Source organism: Cibotium barometz, chromosome 43 (assembly GCF_041138505.1).
Source record: "Cibotium barometz isolate CiBa-2024 chromosome 43, ASM4113850v1, whole genome shotgun sequence".
In the NCBI taxonomy this organism is placed as follows: domain Eukaryota; kingdom Viridiplantae; phylum Streptophyta; class Polypodiopsida; order Cyatheales; family Cibotiaceae; genus Cibotium; species Cibotium barometz.
The window spans coordinates 31,924,415-31,944,449 of NC_141088.1; the positions used below are offsets into that span (position 1 = coordinate 31,924,415).

The 20,035-nt window shown below is 42.7% G+C and overlaps 1 protein-coding gene across 1 annotated transcript; it reads left to right on the forward strand.

Moving 5' to 3' along the window:
• The first annotated feature begins 14,294 nt into the window (after positions 1–14,294).
• LOC147613822 (uncharacterized) lies at positions 14,295–19,118 on the forward strand. The gene is made up of 4 exons (XM_086781789.1): positions 14,295–14,604; positions 15,928–16,477; positions 17,241–17,520; positions 18,609–19,118. The coding sequence occupies exons 2-4, from the start codon at positions 15,929–15,931 to the stop codon at positions 18,695–18,697; spliced, it is 918 nt and encodes a 305-aa protein (XP_086637915.1). The 5' UTR covers positions 14,295–14,604; position 15,928; the 3' UTR covers positions 18,698–19,118.
• The last annotated feature ends 917 nt before the right edge of the window (positions 19,119–20,035 follow it).

The following is a 20,035-nucleotide window of genomic DNA, read 5'->3' on the forward strand; positions in this document are numbered from 1 at the left end:
GTGTGCGCGCGCACATACCCACACATATGTGCATAAATGTGTGCACTAATGCATGAATTTGTACACATGCACTGAGGCTAAAGAGGAGGGGGTGCCATGGGTGGGAGCAAGGGGGACATTATATTGACATGTTCATGTGCATGCATGCTTGCATAGGGATGTGCATGTGTGTATGTGCATGTATGCACAAGTGTATGAGTGTACTATGATGTGTAGACTACAAGCTAAGTCAAAGCATGTCTACCTTAGTCATAAAATTTGTGTGTTTTCTAGTGTTACACCCGCGGAGGTTTTATATTACTTTTGTAACTTTTTTGTGCAAAATGTGCCATGAGTTCTTGTTATATTCCCATGCTATATGTGCTTGATGATGTATCTGTATCAATGGATAGCCATGGGCAGCTTATGAAGCACATGTAATAAAAGTTGAAATTTGTAATGTGCAAAGCCTAGAATAGCAGTAGATAGAGAAAAAGTTGCCCTAAACATCCTGTGGATGACTTTTAACTACATAGATTAACATGGTTTTACCCTACTGTAAGGCACTTTGCCATCTTATCCACATTAATGGAAGCCCGTCTTTTATACAACAAAAATATATCAACCAAAAAATGTATAAGAACCTATGTTTTGCCAATAAGGCACTGTATCTGTTTTCCAAACACAGTTAGATACTTATTGGATGCTATAATTAACACTAATGCATTATGTAGTGTTTAAGAGAGGATAATTTGGAGTCTTCCCTAGTATAACCTTTCAACCCCATTGGATTTTGTAGACAAATAAAATTACTACACTTACTCCATGGGAATTGCAAATGAAATTATTACCTTTATACCACATGTGTTAGGTGTATGCATGATAAAGTGCTACAAAAAGTGGTGTCCAAGACATCACTTGTGGTGTTGTTTAAAATTTCTGTTCAAAAGTTTTTTTATTTATTGAGCATGGTTTTTAAGGATGGAAAAATTAATTCAAATAGGAGGCTTTCGTTACTTTTTAAGGATGAAAACTCTCTATGTAGCCTTGAACCTACAAGCACTCTCTGTAAGCCTGAAAGCTCTCTCTCTCTCTCTCTCACCAGCTCCTCTAGCTGGAAAGAAATTCAGCAGGCAGACCACACCTTTCCTCATTTCCCTACTCCTATACCCTTATTCATCCACCACCATCACACACCACAGGCTCAAATCGGAAAAGCAAGACACCTCTATTGCTTAATCTGCAACTCAATCAGTGGAGTACAGAGGGGAACTTACAATTATCCAAACACAAACACAGAAAATAATGACAGAAGCTTGTCGAGCTCCAGCCTGATCACATCAGCAGGCGAGCAATCACACAAAGACAAGATGACAACTGCCACCACTTCTGTTATTAACACATCACACACTCCCTCTCATAGCTCATACAGCATCACCTGCCAGCCCAGCCTCCACCAAACAACAGTTAAGGTGACCCTCTCTCTGCAGTAAGAACACCCCAGAAGGCGATTCCACTGTCCTTGCTGACCACCAGTACCAAGGTTCTTGACTTCAGCAGCTCTTAGCCTTCCCAGCCGACGCCCACTACCTTACGCTGCCTTCTTTTCTTTGATAACCAGGGCGCTTCCCCAGTCGCCAACCAGCCAGCTGCTTCATACAAGCCCAGTCGTCGCCGCCAATAGCAGCCCGACTGTCAACTTGTCTCGCCAGTCTCTCCTCGCCTCTGGTGTCTGCAGAATCCCAGCAGCATCACCTACCCGTTTTTTATCTCCACGAGGCGGCCATCTTTTTTCCAGGCAGCGCTCCACACTAGCCAACCTCCCTAGGCGGCGTCTCCACGTTTACCAGTTCCCTCCTTACACACGGCAGTTATTCGCAGCCGGCCTCACACCCCAGCAGTCCTTCTGTGCTCGCCTCACTGACGTCTCATGCGCTATCCACTGCACCAACCACTGCCAGCCTTTCCTCTGTGTATGGCTGTGCCAATCTGTAACCTAGCACTCCAGTCACCTGCGCCGTTGCGCCCAAGAGCTTCACCCTCCTCCACGCGATGGCCACACACGTCTCTTTTTCTTTCTCAGACTCCTCAACCTCCTCCTCGCCTGCAGAACACCCCCACCCTTTTTTCCAGAGAGCCCGTCTTCTAGACGTCGAGCTGGCGGCCCTCAAAAACTTCCAAGTGGCCATTAAAACCATTGGCCATGTGTATTGTATATTTATTATTATTTTTTTAAAGCTCTAAAGTGATGACCACAGTAGCAACAAGGCTCCTCCTCTCACACGACGATCCACAACTTTCCAAAACCATATGAGAGCTGCCCACCGCCTCCGTCAGCTGCATCATCATACCAAACCCGATAATTTCCCAGTTGGTGGCCTGCTTTAGTAATCATCTGCACACCGCACTGTTGCCATAAAACTCCCAGACTCCAGCATCTGCTCTCAAAAAAACACGTGCATAAACCAGCTCACAACAAAACCACTCGGCCTGTACATTTCCCAGGGCATTCAAGGCAAAGTTTTATTGCACACCACGCATCCCATATGTACACAGACTCGAAACTTTACAAAAAAAAACCTGACATACTTTGCCCAACCCCCAGCCTGCTGAATCATTCATGATCAGCAGTAAAAAGCATTTCAAGACCTAAATCCATATCCAAAAACTGCCCTTCATCTGAAATCATATCGTCAGACACTGCATCCTGCACAATCACCATCAAACGTGCATAATACTTCTTCAGAGTGTATCCATTTACCCTGGAAGCATGTAAAGTCCCATCTAAATCTGCCAATTGATAGGTGCCATTTGCAAATCCTTGCATCACCAAGAAAGGTCCTTCCCATTTAATTTGGAATATGAAAGGCATTATCCAGCCTGCTATTATAACGTAATACCAAATCATCCTTCATAATTCCTTTGCTTTTTATCTTCTTGTTGAGCTTCTTCAGCGTCCTTGCCTGCATATCTTCTTGTTGAGCTTCTCCAGCGTCCTTGCCTGCATATCTTCATAAGCATTATCCCTGTTCAGCTGTGCTTCTTGTAAATATAACAGCCGCTCTTTAAGGGCATCTTTAGGCTCTTCCAAAAGCTTTTCCAACATTTTCACAGCTGGTATCTCCACCTCAATAGGCAATAAGGCTTCCTTCCCATAAACAATATGAAATGGAGTGAAACCCGTACCAGTTTTAATTGCTGTCCTGTATGCCCATAAGGCAGCAGGCAATTCCAGATCCCAATTCTTGCCTTGTTGCTCTGTCACCTTAGATAAAATCTTGATCAATTCACCATTGAAACGCTCATTCAGGCCATTACACTGTGGATAGTAAGGTGTGGTAAAACTGCGACTGATCTTCATTTTTGTACACAAATAATCCATAAGCTCTGCTCTGAAACCTGGACCCTGATCAGAAAGCAATTCCAATGGCACACCAAATTTACAACAAATATCCTGATATACAAACTTTGCCACCTCCTTAGCAGTAATTTGTTTCACTGCCTTTGCTTCCGCCCATCTAGAAAGGTAATCAACTGCAGTCAAGATGTAGCACTTCCCTCGGCTAGTAATAGGCAATGGTCCCACAGCATCAATTCCCCATTTTTCAAAAACATCATAAGCAAGAATTGTCTTCCTCATCTCAGGCTTTAATATCCGTCTACTGTGAGCTTGGCATTGTTTGCATGACCTGCACCAATGATTAACATCTTTATGTACACTTGGCCATACATAACCTTCTTGCAATACCTTATGCAAGGTAATCTTTGAGGCAAAATGTCCACCGCATGCTCCTTCATGGTTTTCCTTAAGAATTTTGTCGATTTCTTCCTTCCAAGGTACCCGTCGCATTATCAAGTCAATTCCTTTCAAATACAAAGCATCACCAACCATCACATACCTTGCAGCTTTCCTGATGAAACCATATTTTTTTGATTTTTCAATACCATTAGGAATCATCCCTGTTAACAAAAACTCCTCAACATCCTGTAAATTCTCCCTGCCACAATAAAATGATGCATGAGCTTTAAGAACAAAAACTTCACCAATCATTCCCTGGGCTGCTTCATGAGCCTCCTCATTATGGCCTCGATCCACATGCTTAAGACTCCAAGCTTCAAATTCCTTCAGCAAACCTTTAATCTTGAAACACATCTCTTTGAGTAACATATTCTTTGACTTCCAAACTCCCAATACCTGTTTTACTACAAGCAATGCATCTCCACGAATGCGAATCCTGTGTACACCATGCTTCAAGCATATTTGTAATCCAACTTCCAAAGTCAGATACTCTGCTTCATTGTTGCTATGTGCATCCACTTTAACACCCTTTTTAAAAACAAGGCAACCCTGTGGATCATAAAGCACCAAACCTCCTGAGGCTGCATCATGGCTTTTCCTGTAAGAACCATCAAAATATAATAAGTGTGCATTCACCAATTCAGCCGCATCCTCAACTGGCTTCTTGATGGTCTCCTCTTTAATAAGAAGAGGACTCTCCTTATATGTCAGTAGATCAGCTAAGGTAGCCCTGGTACTCTCCTCCACCAAAAATGAGAAAGTAAATTCCTGCAACTCAATCACCCACTTCATCATAGCCTTAGATAAATTTGTGCCATTTATCAACTGAGGCAAAAAAGTGTAGCTTGTCAAAAACACAAAGAGGCGGGGCAACAAGTAATGGCGGAACCGCCTACATGCATAAAGTACACTAACCATAACAAGTTCCACCTCTGATAACAACCTTTCTCTGGCAAGTTTCACCCTGCTAGCACAGTAGACTGGTTGGTTGCATATAATGTGATTCTTTCCCCTTCTGTAACAACATAGCTCCAATAGCATCTTCACCTAGTGAAGGATTAATATAAAATACCTGTTCCCAATTAGGCGCCTGCATTGTAGGAATAGCTCCCAACACTTCTTTCACTTTTTGGAAAACAACCTCACACTCCTCCGTCCAATGCAAAGGATCATGCTTTGCTGCTTGCTGCAAAGGATATAACAACTGTGAAGATAGACAAATGAATCGAGCCATATACTTCACCTTTTGCACAAAAGTAGCCAGTTGCCTTGTATTCTTTGGTGTAGGAAGAAGAAGAAGAGACTTGACTTTATCAGGATCTGGATCAATACCATTCTCTAAAACAACATGGCCCAAGAGCTTCACCCTCGGTTGAGCCAGAAAACACTTTTTTGGATTTAATTGACCACCACACTCATCATAACGCTGAAAAACTGTAGCCAGCTTATCACAATGCTCTTGCCTAGAGCTGTATATACAAAAATCATCAATAAAATCCTTCACAAACTTGTTTAAAAAAGGAGATAATACCCAATTTGCCCTTCTCTGATAGTAGGCTGGTCCATTCATCAATCCAAAAGGAAGAACTTTGTAGCAGAAACATCCCCACGGTGTAATGAAAGTTGTCTTGCACTGATCTTCTGTTGCAATCTTCAACTGGAAATAACCTGAATACCCATCACAAACACTATACCTTTCATATCCAGCTACAGTATCCAAGATCTCATCCAAAAAAGGTAGGGGGTAAGAATCCTTCTTTGTAGCAGCATTCAAAGGCTTGAAATCCACACATATACGCCACCTGCCATCTTTCTTTGGACTCACCACCGTAGGACTTACCCACTCAGCTGTGTCCACTGGTGTAATGAAACCTCCACTCAACAGCTTATCAACTTCCTCTCTCAGGGCCTGCATTTGTTCTCCTCCCATCCTACGAAGCTTCTGCCTAACTGTTTTTACCCCTTCTTTCAATTCAATCCTTAAATCTGGCCCTTTAAATCCTCGAATCTCCCTATAAGAAGTGATAAACAATTCTAGAAAATGAGACAGCATATTAACATATCTAACCTTTTCTCCACTCGAGAGATCCGGACTCAGCATTCCTTCAATCAGCTCTTGCTTCTTCTTCACTTCTATCTTTGGCTGCAGTAATTCCTCGATCACTTCATATGACCCCATAGTATCTTCTCCCTCAGCACCCACTTCATGCACTTCTTTATCTTCATCACCTTGTTGCTCTGATATTAGGAAAGCCACATCTGCCTCTTCTCCACTAGAAGCAGTGTTCGATGAATCCATCTCTCACTCAGAAGTAGTGGTGGTAGTTTCCTCTTCACTCGAATCCTGTGGCTTCTCCCACACATCATTCAAAGATCTTCTACTATGCATCTCAAAAGATTTTTTATTACCCTGCTTATTATGCAAAGAAATGGTCCCATACCTCCAATCCTGTACTGCACCCACCACTCGCAACCAGGGTCGTCCAAGAATAATTGGAAAAGCACCAAGACCCGCAGGCATCACATGAAAATCTACAGTAGCTTTGACATTAAAAGCTTCAATTTCCAACTCCTTTATCATACCAAGACATTTTACCTTTTGATGATTAGCCATCTTGATTCGAAACCCAGAAACCCCAGACACCCTCAAGCCTGACTGCTCCACACATGATTGGGTAATCACACAGATTTGAGCTCCTCCATCTATATAGGCCTGACCAAGGTTCTTGCCTTTACTCCACACCTCCACAATAGGGCAAATATCTGGAAGCTCTTCTAAAGATAGTACTTTAACTGACCTCTTCCCTGACTCCTTTTCCATTGGATTCACAAGTCCCTTCCATTGCCTTCTCAATTTTGGCACCATCTCTACCAACTGCCCAAAGGTGATGTTTGCCTTCCTGTTCACCAAATCAGATTTCAAATCATAGCTGGTTTGCCCATCCCCCAGTGGGAAGTCTGACACCTGGAACCTTCTACGAGGCTTCCGTTTCCTTTTGGCTTTCACATCTTCTCCTTCCTGCTGCTTCCCCTTCTTACGGCTGGGTCCAGCCACCCCTTTTCCTTCTCTTTCATCCGTTGTGCGCTTGCCAACAGGCATCACATCCCCTTCTTCTCTCACCTGAACATTCTCCAGAGTAACAACATTCATAACCTTTGCCTTCCCCTTCTCCTCAGCTGTGATTCCACTGGGGCCTGCTTGATCCCTGATATCAATACCATAATCATTTGACCTGTCAGGTAGCTGTGAAGGTAGTGGGTACATATCACCACCCATACGCTGAGGCTTATCACAATCTGTACTCAGATGACCAAGTTCACCACAGTTCCAACATGTAGGGATGAAACGACGGCCCCTACCGCGACCACGTCCATACCCTGCTTGTCCATCTCCCCCTTCAAGATTATTGCCTCGGCCTCTACCACGTCCACCACCTGTACTTCCCATTAAATTTAGGCTCAAGTTCTTCATAAGATCAACCATCTGTTTCATATCCTGTCGCAATCCCTCATCAGAACCTGCAGGAACCATAGGTACTTGACTAGCTTGTGGCACCATCTGCATAGCTTGGGCTTCAGTGGGTTTCATCCTCTCAATCACTGCATTCATGGGTGTAGCCTCCACTCTACGAATCTCCGGCTGTGCTACAACTGGAATCATCCCCAGCTGATTCATCCGCTCTGCAGCTTCCAATCTTTTGATTTAGCAATTTCTACCGCATCCTCAAAAGACCTGGGCTTCTTCAATTCCACTTTCCAGCGAATACTCCTCTTAAGCCCGGCTACAAACTTGTTTTTCTTCATCATGTTAGGGGGTACCTGGTCTTCCCCTAAAGCCCTGCATAGAGTTTCCCATAGCAAAGAAAATTTCTTCATATAATCATCTAATGATTCAAACTCACCTTGTGTCAGAGCTTGCACCTCATGCCAAACCTTGTCGGGGTCTTCTACCTTCTTGAACCTGTTTCTAAGTGCTATCTTTAATCCATTCTCAGTCATATCAAGATGTGGAACAGCAACCCTCAATGACTCCTCATAAGCTCTGTACCAGGTCCTTGCATCCCCTTTCAAACAGATGCTCAGTAGCCGCAACACCTGTACCGACTCATTAATATGGTTGCTTATGCATGCAACCTCCATTCTTTCCAAGAAATCTGCCACATCCTCATTAGGGCTACCATAAAACTCTAGATAAGACATCATTTTCACCCCCAAACTTCACCTCAGATCCCAAGAAAGCACCTTCCCTGACTCTCCACTCCTAGGGCACACACCCTGATAAACTGAAGGAAATAGCAGATCAATCCTCAATCAATAATGCCATAGTTACTCCTCAGTGGGGGCACCAGAAAGATGTGAGGCAGCTCAGGAACACAAGAAGGCCACTATAGCTCGCCGACTCACCACCTTCAGAACACTCACAAGCACAAGGGGGACCACCAGCTCCTCTAGCTGGAAAGAAATTCAGCAGAGCAGACCACACCTTTCCTCATTTCCCTACTCCTATACCCTTATTCATCCACCACCATCACACACCACAGGCTCAAATCGGAAAAGCAAGACACCTCTATTGCTTAATCTGCAACTCAATCAGTGGAGTACAGAGGGGAACTTACAATTATCCAAACATAAACACAGAAAATAATGACAGAAGCTTGTCGAGCTCCAGCCTGATCACATCAGCAGGCGAGCAATCACACAAAGACAAGATGACAACTGCCACCACTTCTGTTATTAACACATCACACACTCCCTCTCATAGCTCATACAGCATCACCTGCCAGCCCAGCCTCCACCAAACAACAGTTAAGGTGACCCTCTCTCTGCAGTAAGAACACCCCAGAAGGCGATTCCACTGTCCTTGCTGACCACCAGTACCAAGGTTCTTGACTTCAGCAGCTCTTAGCCTTCCCAGCCGACGCCCACTACCTTACGCTGCCTTCTTTTCTTTGATAACCAGGGCGCTTCCCCAGTCGCCAACCAGCCAGCTGCTTCATACAAGCCCAGTCGTCGCCGCCAATAGCAGCCCAACTGTCAACTTGTCTCGCCAGTCTCTCCTCGCCTCTGGTGTCTGCAGAATCCCAGCAGCATCACCTACCCGTTTTTTATCTCCACGAGGCGGCCATCTTTTTTCCAGGCAGCGCTCCACACTAGACAACCTCCCTAGGCGGCGTCTCCACGTTTACCAGTTCCCTCCTTACACACGGCAGTTATTCGCAGCCGGCCTCACACCCCAGCAGTCCTTCTGTGCTCGCCTCACTGACGTCTCATGCGCTATCCACTGCACCAACCACTGCCAGCCTTTCCTCTGTGTATGGCTGTGCCAATCTGTAACCTAGCACTCCAGTCACCTGCGCCGTTGCGCCCAAGAGCTTCACCCTCCTCCACGCGATGGCCACACACGTCTCTTTTTCTTTCTCAGACTCCTCAACCTCCTCCTCGCCTGCAGAACACCCCCACCCTTTTTTCCAGAGAGCCCGTCTTCTAGACGTCGAGCTGGTGGCCCTCAAAAACTTCCAAGTGGCCATTAAAACCATTGGCCATGTGTATTGTATATTTATTATTATTTTTTTAAAGCTCTAAAGTGATGACCACACTAGCAACAAGGCTCCTCCTCTCACACGACGATCCACAACTTTCCAAAACCATATGAGAGCTGCCCACCGCCTTCGTCAGCTGCATCATCATACCAAACCCGACAATTTCCCAGTCGGTGGCCTGCTTTAGTAATCATCTGCACACTGCACTGTTGCCATAAAACTCCCAGACTCCAGCATTTGCTCTCAAAAAAACACGTGCATAAACCAGCTCACAACAAAACCACTCGGCCTGTACATTTCCCAGGGCATTCAAGGCAAAGTTTTATTGCACACCACGCATCCCATATGTACACAGACTCGAAACACCTTTACGGAAAAAAACCTGACACTTGGCAAATGATTTTTGCAACAGTTCAACAGAAAGTACCCTCTATGTGAAGAGGAGTAAGGACACATTTTTGGTCATCGTTCTCTACGTTGATGACATGCTTTGCTCACCACGGGACCCAATATAGATCAGATTTCAGCCTTTAAACTAATTTGCAGTCATCATTTGAGATGTGAGATTTGGGGCCCTTGCATTATCATTTGGGGATTTAGTTTATGCAGTGCAATGATGGCATTGTTATGCTGCAGTCTAAATATATACAGAAGCTATTGAAGAGGTTTAATCTTGAAGACTGTAAACCTGTGTGGCTACACCTATGGAGACAGGTACTCGACTTAGTCTTTAAGATGTAGGAGACTCTTTTGATGCTATTTTGTATCAGCAAGCTGTTGGATCCCTTCTTTATGTATGCAACACGAGGCAAGATATACAGTATGCATCTCACAGTTGAGCAGATTTATGCATAGCCCAAGTACGAAGCATTGGCAAGCAGTCAAGCGAGTTTTTCGCTATTTGCAGGGCACTTAGTATTTTGGATTGTTTTATCCAAAGGGGGGTGAGTCACAACTGCATGCTTTTAGTGATTCAGATTGGGCTGGATGTTATGAGACACGAGTGTCCCACTAGTGGGTTTTGCTTTCGCCTTGGTGATTCATGTATATCATGGCTCAACCTACATTTTTCCAGTTCCAGCACAGCCCCACAGTTGAGTGTGTGTGGCTCAGACGTCTTATGGCTGATTTGGGTGTTGGAGAGTCGTTTAGCACTACGATTTTCACTGATAACCAGAGCGCATTAGCAGTGAGGAACCCAGTGTTTCATGCTCGCACTAAGCACATTGAGGTGCATTACCACTTTGTCAGGGAAAGACTCTCTGCAGCAGAGATCAGCTTGGTCTATGTGCCTACACATGACAACGTGGCAGATTTATTCACGAATGATCTTCCTTGTGAAAAGTTCAAAGCTTTTCGTAAAGCTTTGGGGCTTACTACCTTTTCAGGATTGATCGACCATACCTTGTACATGTTCACATCATCACTCTAGGGGGATTTGTAGCATTATATGGTAGTGATGTGTGTGAACATACTTAGGACCACCGGGGCACTTTTTCCCTCACTATGAGGTTTTTTCCCCGTGCATATGTACACCCTCTTATCTACTCATTTTGGGGTGTGTACGTATCTTTTGTATCTGGCACATATTTGGTCATTCTATTCTAGTGAGTTTGTGTGCTCGCATTATATGGTAGTGATGTGTGTGACACACTTAGGACCGCCGGGGTACTTTTTCCCTCACTAGGAGGTTTTTTTTCCCCGTGCGTATGTACACCCTCTTATCTACTCATTTTGGGGTGTATACTTATCTTTTGTATCTGGCACACATTTGGTCATTCTATTCTAGTGAGTTTGTATGCTCTCAAGCTTCTCTATCTTGTGTGTGTGCATTGTTAAAACCCTAACCCTAATTTCAACAAGACATTCTACCATGAGTCATAAGAGTTTGGATGGTTGATGAGGGTGATGAGGAAATGTTCGAGTCATTTTGATGTGTACAAGATATTCTGATAAAAAGAAACTTTCAAACGTGTTAGATTTTAAAGAAAATAATATATTATTCTCTTGCTGGTGGCTTGATTGAAACCAGCATGGGTAAGTGGCTGAAAACTTGCCAAATCTCTGGTAAAATCTCAAGAAAAAATTAAAAATTTTCATGTAATTTTTAGGGCACTTTTGGGCTTAAAATGGCAATTTTAAGTAAAAATATAGATTTTTGGGAACCAAAAAGTTCTTAAAATTTTCTAAAAATTGTTAAGAAGGAAAGAAAATTGCAAGGGTTGGATCATTTTTTTAAATAGATTTGATGGGATAAAAATAATTGGCTTTGTAGCTTATTTAAAAGCTTTAAGATAAGCTCTTAAAAACTTATTAAAGCTTTAGGCTTTAAAAGCTTAAATCATAAGAAAGAAACACGTCAGCCACCTGTGCATGAAAGTAATTTAAGGAAAGAGGGGCACCATGTGCCTCTCTTCCTCTTCTCAATGGCACCATGTGCCATTGAGAAGAGGAAGGAGATGAACTTCAGCTAAGAATAAGAAAAAGGGTGGTTTTAAAACAAGAATTTCATATGTGGTGGTTGGTTTACAAGAGGAAAAGATTTGGAAAAAACCACTTTTGGGTTTGGGTGGTCTTGAAAAATGGTTTTCCACCTTTTGTTACCTTGTGGATAAAAGATTTGTGGGAATTGGTTATCCAATGGGTAAAAATGAGCTTTCTTTTGAACCTTTGAATTTCCTTGCAAATTGTATTTGAAAAATTACCTTCCCTTGAATTCAAAAGCTTCTTTATCTTCTGGTTCTTCACCAGCTTCAAGCTTTGCAATTTATCTTGGCTCTCATACCACAGTTGGAGGAAAATGACTGAGGAAAATGACCTAATAAAATAATTGCAAAGCAATAATCAACAAAACATAGAATGAAATTTGCACATAACACAAAGATTGGGTCCAATTTGTCCCCATACAAGAGTAAGCCCACGGTTCCTCTTGGTGTATTTTAATCATATTTATTAAAATAATTTACGGGGCTCAAAATAGTGTCCACTTTTACAAAGATATCGATTTCAACAAAAATAGCTTGCTTTATTAAACGTGCAAGCCAAACTACTCAAAATAGGTGTAAACCTTAAACCTTAAACCTTAAACCACTTAAATGTGTACATCTCTTGTAAAAACAAATATACATAAGGGAGATTTCAAGTGTTCCAATAAATATATACATTGACAATAAATATGGACACTACCCAAAATTGAATAATGGTGTGCATTGTCACAAAATTAAATAGTATTCTACCGACACTTAAAATTGAATGTCTCAAAATCTTCTTGACAACCACCAACTCAACTCCATTATCTAATCGAAGGATCTGCACTTACATCAACTATGCCAATCAATTAATTAATATATTAATTGATTAAAAATATAAATAACCATACAAAACTTATAAAATCAAGATGATGTAGCCCATACTCTCACGCATGTACGAAATCACCCATATACGCGTAAAGTAAGCTATGATCGTCCATATTTAGAAAGGCGTCCCAATCTAAACCCGTCTAGAAGAATTTATGAATAATGAAAAATGTGGGAATATCAAATTCTATGAATTAACTAATAATAACAATGTGTGTGTGTGTGTGTATGTGAGAGAGAGAGAGAGAGAGAGAGAGAGAGAGAGAGAGAGAGAGAGAGAGAGAGAGAGAGAGAGAGAGAGAGAGAGAGAGAGGAGGAGGAGGAGGAGGAGGAGGAGGAGGAGAAAAAGAAGAGAGAGTGATGCCTACAGTCTTGCTCCATATTATCTTGGTTCCCAGAGAAAGAGAGAGGAGGAGGAGGAGGAGGAGGAGAAGGAGGAAGAGAAAAAGAAGAGAGAGTGATACCTACAGGCTTGCTCCATATTGTCTTGGTTTCCCAGAGAGAGAGAGAGGATTCATCCGTTGCCAAAGCGATAGAGAGAGACATACAAGAGAGAGAAAGAGATAAATGGACACGATCTAGCCGAGTCAACACTCCCACTATTCTATCTCTTGTGTATGGATGTTGAGAGAAAGAGAGAATGAGATGTGTGGGGGGTAATCCACACACACGTAGCTTTCCAATTAAGAGAAGATTTTATTGGATAATAATATACCTAATAAAGCTTCTCTTATAACTCATGAATTACATTTAAACATTGGTGTACTCCTCATTTATCATTAAAAAAATGGTTTTGGTGCTCTGTTTCACGTAAGTTCTAACTTGCATGCTCACTCCAAGTTCTAACTTATAGGAAACCTTTTAATTAATTTAAGAATGACAATGAGACCTTGTATTCTTGGGGAGAGAGAGAGAGAGAGAGAGAGAGAGAAGATTTAGCTATAGAAATTAGAGAGATACAAAGCGAGAGAGGGACGATTTACATGACAGGGTGTCGAAGCAAGAAGGGAGATTTGGGGTGGGCTTAGTGCATATTCCCACACCCACATTAAGTAGGCCTTCCCTGGTGTCCAACTGTGCCAAAATAGGCACAATTGGGCTTTTTCTTCTCAAACTGGGCCATTGACAAAGCCGTTGGGAGCCGTGGGAAAATATGCACTTTTGCTTGCGTTGAATGCTTTTACAACTTGCATGATGGCCCAGTTAATAAAACCGTGCCACCTGTAGTTTATCTCGAGAGGAGGGAGGGGTTCATTTCATGTTTTAGTCACACACCTTATGGAGTGAGGGGGTGGGGTCCACAGTGCTTGAAAAAAAAACATGTTTTTCAACCAATCAGAATAAGGACAACTCTTAAATCTGTCCGGTTTTTTATTTTTGAAATCTCTACTATATGCGAGTGTTATAACTAAAATATATGAAAAACCATTCTTTAAAATAAGGGCTACTTAATATCTCAACCAGTTTTTCTTAATTGTGACCGGTATAAATAGACTAGAATGCCGTTTTGTTTTTCTTTTTCGAGCATTGGTGGGGGAGTGAGCTATTTTCCCTAACCCTGGGTTTACCGATAGTTATTGGAAGGACTCGTGCAACAACCGGGTTCTTGCTTGTTTGCTTCCTTAAACGCGTTAGTACCCTTTTTCTTTCTCACAAAACAGGTTCCCTTATTCTTTTTGCATCATCGTTCAAAGTATTCTTTTTGCATAGAATCCCACCTCCGATCTACCCATTGCACAGTTACACACGTGCGCCCGTGTGCGTGCGCGTGGTGTGTGTTTTATTTCCCAGTTTGGGCTTTTTTTGTTTCGCCTGCATCACCATCAGCTCTAAGAGACCTTGCAGCCCCTCCTCTTCAACTTGGCTCTTGGGCTCGCCTGCAACACCACCACATCAAAGGGACCATCCCATCAGCTGGTTTCCAACTCCGGTAAGTGGATTTTCTTTCACATCCTTTACTTGCCCTGCTTGGATTGCCTGTTGTTTGACCTTCATTTCCTGAATTGGGTTAATAGCATCTTATGCACATTTGATGGCCCTTTGCAAACCATGTCCACATCGATTTTCTACACTATACAGAAGACATTATGCCTCATCACATGCTAATGTCAAGAGTAATCACAAAGAAATTGCCGCTTGTGTCTAATGATGCTATTTAGGCTGGTTTCAGAACACTAACAGCCATGGGAAGGGCGGGGAGCGGACAGGCGAGGTTGCCTGTCCATGCCTCATGGGCAGCACCCTGCTGAGATAGTTCTCTGTCCAGCCTTAGCCGAGTCACAAAGCCATTACAATTCACAGTTATGTTTTGAGGAAGCCATTACACATACAATGCATCAAAGATCGTGTTTATGATGCAAAGTCATCGCACGGTGATTGTGCACAGTGACTTCCTATCTGAGACAGTTGAGGATCGTGTTTTTGCAAAATGCCATTCTACAGTCTAGAGTTAATTACAACAGTTTATTTTGTTTAGATGGTTCAGGATCAGTGTCTCCGCAAAGCAATGACATGTTGATTTATCATTGGTTCCAAAGCCTTTTTTGTAATACACACAACATGTGTATGTACTTACATGTGTTCGTTCATGCATGCATGTTTGTGCCACACACATTCATAAATGGCCCAAAATCAAGTCTCCGCAAAGCAATGACATGGTGATTTGGCAATTAGTTGCAAAGCCCTTTTTTTGACACATCATAGTCACAGGAAACGGCCGTTGCAGTCCCTAGAAATGCGTTTCTTTGTTTCAAGACCCCATCCGTTTCCATGGCGGTTTCTAGTTTCCGAAGTGATATTGTCACAGGAAATGGCCGTTTCCACCCCTAAAAACTCATTTCCCCGTTTCCATTCCTCGAACGTCTCTGTTCTCGTTTCTGGTGACTATGACATACATACATACATACGTACACATGCTACATCCATTCATGCATGCAGTATGCACACATACATCCACTCATTCATGGATGCATTATACTTACATATATGCAGACATATATACATGTGTACTTACATATAGACATAGAGTGCACCACAGTGGTAGGTTAGAAGAGTTTTGATTTTTGGGCTCTGCCCTGGGAGCCTCAACCTCACCACTGGGTGCTGGGCAGTCACCATTTTAATGCATATACAGTGATGATGTGTAAAACATTTGTAAAGGCATCATGGGTGATGCACATAGATGCATATAATAAACTTTCATAAGTCATTTTGTATTGCTCAATGACAGCCTTGGATGTTGGGTTCTTTGCAGGATGGACTTCTTTAAGAAATCTAACACAGTACGATTGAGAAGCCGCCATCGGAAATACCTTTGTGCAGATGATGATGAGTGCACGGTGTCACAGAGCAAGGATGGTTCAAAGTCGAATGCACTGTGGACTGTGGAGTATGATGATGATGATAAATCTGTAGTGAAATTGAAAAGCTGCTATGACTGCTACTTGACTGCAACAAACATACCCTTCTTGCTGGGTATGACTGGCAAAAAAGTATTGCAAATGAAGCTAGTAGACTCAGAGTCGTCTGTCATATGGGAGCCTATCAGGGAAGGTTTCTCTGTCAAGCTTAGAACTCGTGCTGGGAACTATCTTCGAGCCAATGGCACCATACCCCCTTGGAGAAACTCAATAACACATGATATCCCACACAGATCGGCAACACAAGATTGGGTGCTGTGGGAGGTAGATCCTGTGGGAAATGGATTCTCCGATGGCGAGGGATTTTCCAACAATACTTCTTTTTCCAGCAATGCTTCATTTACACACAAGTCTTCATTCCCCAGCAACGCTTCATTCAGCGAGGTTCGTGTTGTTGTATCTGTAGGTGTTTACTTTTTGATTATACAAGGGTTGTAGACAAAGCAGTTAAGGACGTTGAAGGAAGAGAACAAGGTTCAGAAGAGTAGGCTCCAAACTTGTATGGTGAAGAGATTTTTATACTGAATGAGTGGACAGTCACACATGTACATATGCATTTTCATATATGTGTGTGCACGCCCACACGTATACACATACGTGTGCGCGTGCACACACACACACACACACATAACATAGCTATATCTGTGTGTGTATAAAAGTGAAGATTTGTCTACTATGGTGACATATCTTTATGTATGAACCTACACCTACTCTTGGGTGCTGTTGACGTGAGTGGGCATGCCATAGCACGTAGTCTATGCTATCTATGAGGGAGTTGATGATTTGAAGCTTTGTGAGTAGACCCTCATAGACTTGATATCACGAGTTTCGGGCTTGCAAAAGGCTACCTGACTGGAGTATTGGGCAAGGATATCTCTTATATAAGGTTCCTTAAATCCCCATTTCACATATATTCTTCAAAGACTTTTTGGAGCAAACAAGAGAGAGAGAAGATGCACTGAGAAAGAAGTAGAATTCAGCCTAGACCAGCAGTAGAGCTAAATTTTAGACCTTGCCATGCACGCACACACACACACTCACACACAGAGTTGTGCACATGTAATAAGTGCATTCATTGTGAAGAATTTTGATACTGAGCGAGTTACTGTTTTATCAGTCCTACTAATAGATGGCCAAATGATGACAGCACTCACCTTCTCCGAAGCCTAAGCTTGACGGGCGGATTATCCATTACACAGTTGCAGATGATGACTTTGAAATTCCTGATGAGTTTGAGTCAGAGTTCATTTTCAAAGGACACGATTTGAAAATGCTGACAGAAAAATTGAAGGAAGAGGTCGGCATTGAGGATGATCTTTATGTATGTGCAAAAAACCATTTCAATAACAAGCTGTATCCTCTCCTTCTGCAGCTGCCTCCCAATAATGCACCGATGTATGTGGTGGTGGTGAAAGCGTCATCGAAATGTAAGCACTCTTGTTTGTTAAGGCACTAAAAATATGAAGTTTTTATGTTTGTTATGAGGATGGGTTGACTAGCTATTTCACAGTCTTATGATCTATGAGCAAGAGGCTTGATTAATACATAGAAACTGTAAGGATCGGGACATTTTCACAGAGCCTTTTGGGCCAAGCTCAGATCAAGGTCTGGAATGCCCAGCTCTAATGCCAAGAAAGCAGTGGATTTTTGTGACAGAAAGTTGGGTCTCAGGCAGGCCTATCTCCTGTTACGACATGTTAAGGATAATTGCACCAGCAGATTGCTGTATCAGGTCGTATAGCAGTTTTCCCACTGTGATGCCTAGTGTGCTTGCTGTTTCCCTTGCATATTTTCCCTTCTCCCATGCACAACATGAGAAAAAATAGTATTTTCCTCTAGGTTGTCTTCATTTATCAACTATACCCTTAAGACCATCTATTTTTATTTCCCTTTCTATATTCAACCTTAGTCTTTCTAGTCTTACAAAATGAGTTTCTAGGCCAAACCCAATGTAATATTTAATGAACCTGACGTGTAAAATGCCCTCAGGACACCCTAGCAGCATTGATTCACATATGATCCCATGATACTAAATCCTACTCCTATCAGAAAACCCATGACAGTGGGGAGCTGTGAGCGCTGGTTTCCCATGCTGCACAACTTAGGCTCCAATCTTATGCCTTCAAGAGCATGGAAAATGCTGCTAGTCTGGTCTCTATTGGTGGGCGCCAGCCAAAGATGAACTTATTTGATAGCGTTGCAACCTCAGCTATAGAGGGACTGCATCAATTTGCACAGCCTGCATGCAGGCAAATATGCTTTTGGCTACTGGCCTAGCCAGTCAGTAAGAAATGGCATTTTCTTTGCCTGCTTATGCTGCTAGTGTGGCCTTGAAAGAAGATAATCCCTACACCCAACCTTATGCAGCTTGCAAACCTGTGTGTTTCTATAACGCATAACATATGTGTGGGCATGGGGCAGAAAGATATATCTGAAATTCACATGTTTTGTTGTATATTTTGACTCACCAAAAAAAAGGATGTGTATTAACTGTACCTTTGTTTTCCTGATGTAGTGGCAAGGACACTTCCAGGTGTGGGTTTTGAATCGGAGCAGCATGTTGACAATGCATACAGCCATTCAGCGTCCTTGAATGATGAGTAGAATCAAGGCCAGGCTTGGTGATTTGATTCAATTGAAGAGTTGCTGTGCAGTAAAATTTTCAGGGCTTCACAAACATTTGCAGTGTAGGCCAGTTATAAGGTGTTTGGTAAACCTGTCTTTCAAATACACTTTTAACCAGCCTTGGTTTTGAGGCGAGAATGTTTGAGTGAATTGTGTTTGACAATAGGAAATTGTCGCGTGTATGATGTGTGAGGATTTAGAACCTGCAATTGGTGGGTTTTCCTTGGGACTGGCTTCAGTGCTAGAGTGTGCAAGGATTGTCCATTTTGATGGTATTGGGCAGATACGATGTTGTCTTACAAGGCTGATTGATGTCTTTTATGCATAGCTGTGAGCACAGCCGTGCTGCCTGTACTGGTCTGTATAATATACAATGATTTAAGATCAAGTCTGTATGTGCTCATAAGACAGGAAATAAAAGCTGGATGGTGGTTCACATTGCTTGGGTTTTCTGTAACGCACCACAAGAGTGTTTGGAACGGATGGGTATGTCTCTTTAAGACACCTTTTAGGCGCGGGGCTTGAAGATGGGAAACACACCAACACAACTTTATCAAACCTACTTGCAGCAGGGAGGGAAATGCACTGAGTGTCATATATCTGAGTCCCCTCAATAGCCTCTGTGCATCTGGCCCTCCAAATCTGCCAAGCTGTGATACTGGCACTGATCTCCCAAGTAGTATCAATCCTCTGCAGAGGTGGTCTATACTGTGTATGAGGAATGTCTTATAGCATGCAGTGTTGGGCCACACCTCTGCATATCATTATGGCGGTGTCCAGATCCCAAAAAATATTTGTGGACCAGATTGAGTGAGCCAATCAATAGTGCCCCAAGCAACATAAATGGTCTCTCTCCTCAATCACATAAATTGAGCTAGAGAGCCTCAAATCCTCTGAGCAGCTCTACACCCCCATATGCAATGTTGCACTCTCTCAAAAGCTACCAAGCATATGGGGCAGTTGGGGTCTATTCAAAAAATAACCCTCCGTTGATTAATGGGCCACCATGTAAGAATAACCAAAAGAAGTGGGAAATTTTACTCCTCCTGTATGAGTGCCAAAGTCTGTGCCAAAATCTCTTTTGAATCAATGGGGTGATGTCATAGTGCTTCCAATGCAGCTTGAGTGTAGGAGTCCTCTGAATCTATCCAAGTAGGAGGAGCTTGGCATTATGGACAATGTGGTCGAAATAAGGCTTTCTCTTCGTAGGATTGGTTGGATCAATCCACTCCCACACATCATGATCCCAATGAAGATATCTGATTGGACATCCACCATACAACCAACACCAAGACCCATGTGTCACAATATTAGGCG

Excerpts from the sequence above, each read along its gene's own strand:
- LOC147613822 (XM_086781789.1), top strand. The coding sequence starts at position 15,929 with ATGGACTTCTTTAAGAAATCTAACACAGTACGATTGAGAAGCCGCCAT. Across the intron at positions 16,478-17,240 it reads GCAACGCTTCATTCAGCGAG|CACTCACCTTCTCCGAAGCC; the intron begins GTTCGTGTTGTT and ends AAATGATGACAG. Across the intron at positions 17,521-18,608 it reads GGTGAAAGCGTCATCGAAAT|TGGCAAGGACACTTCCAGGT; the intron begins GTAAGCACTCTT and ends TTCCTGATGTAG.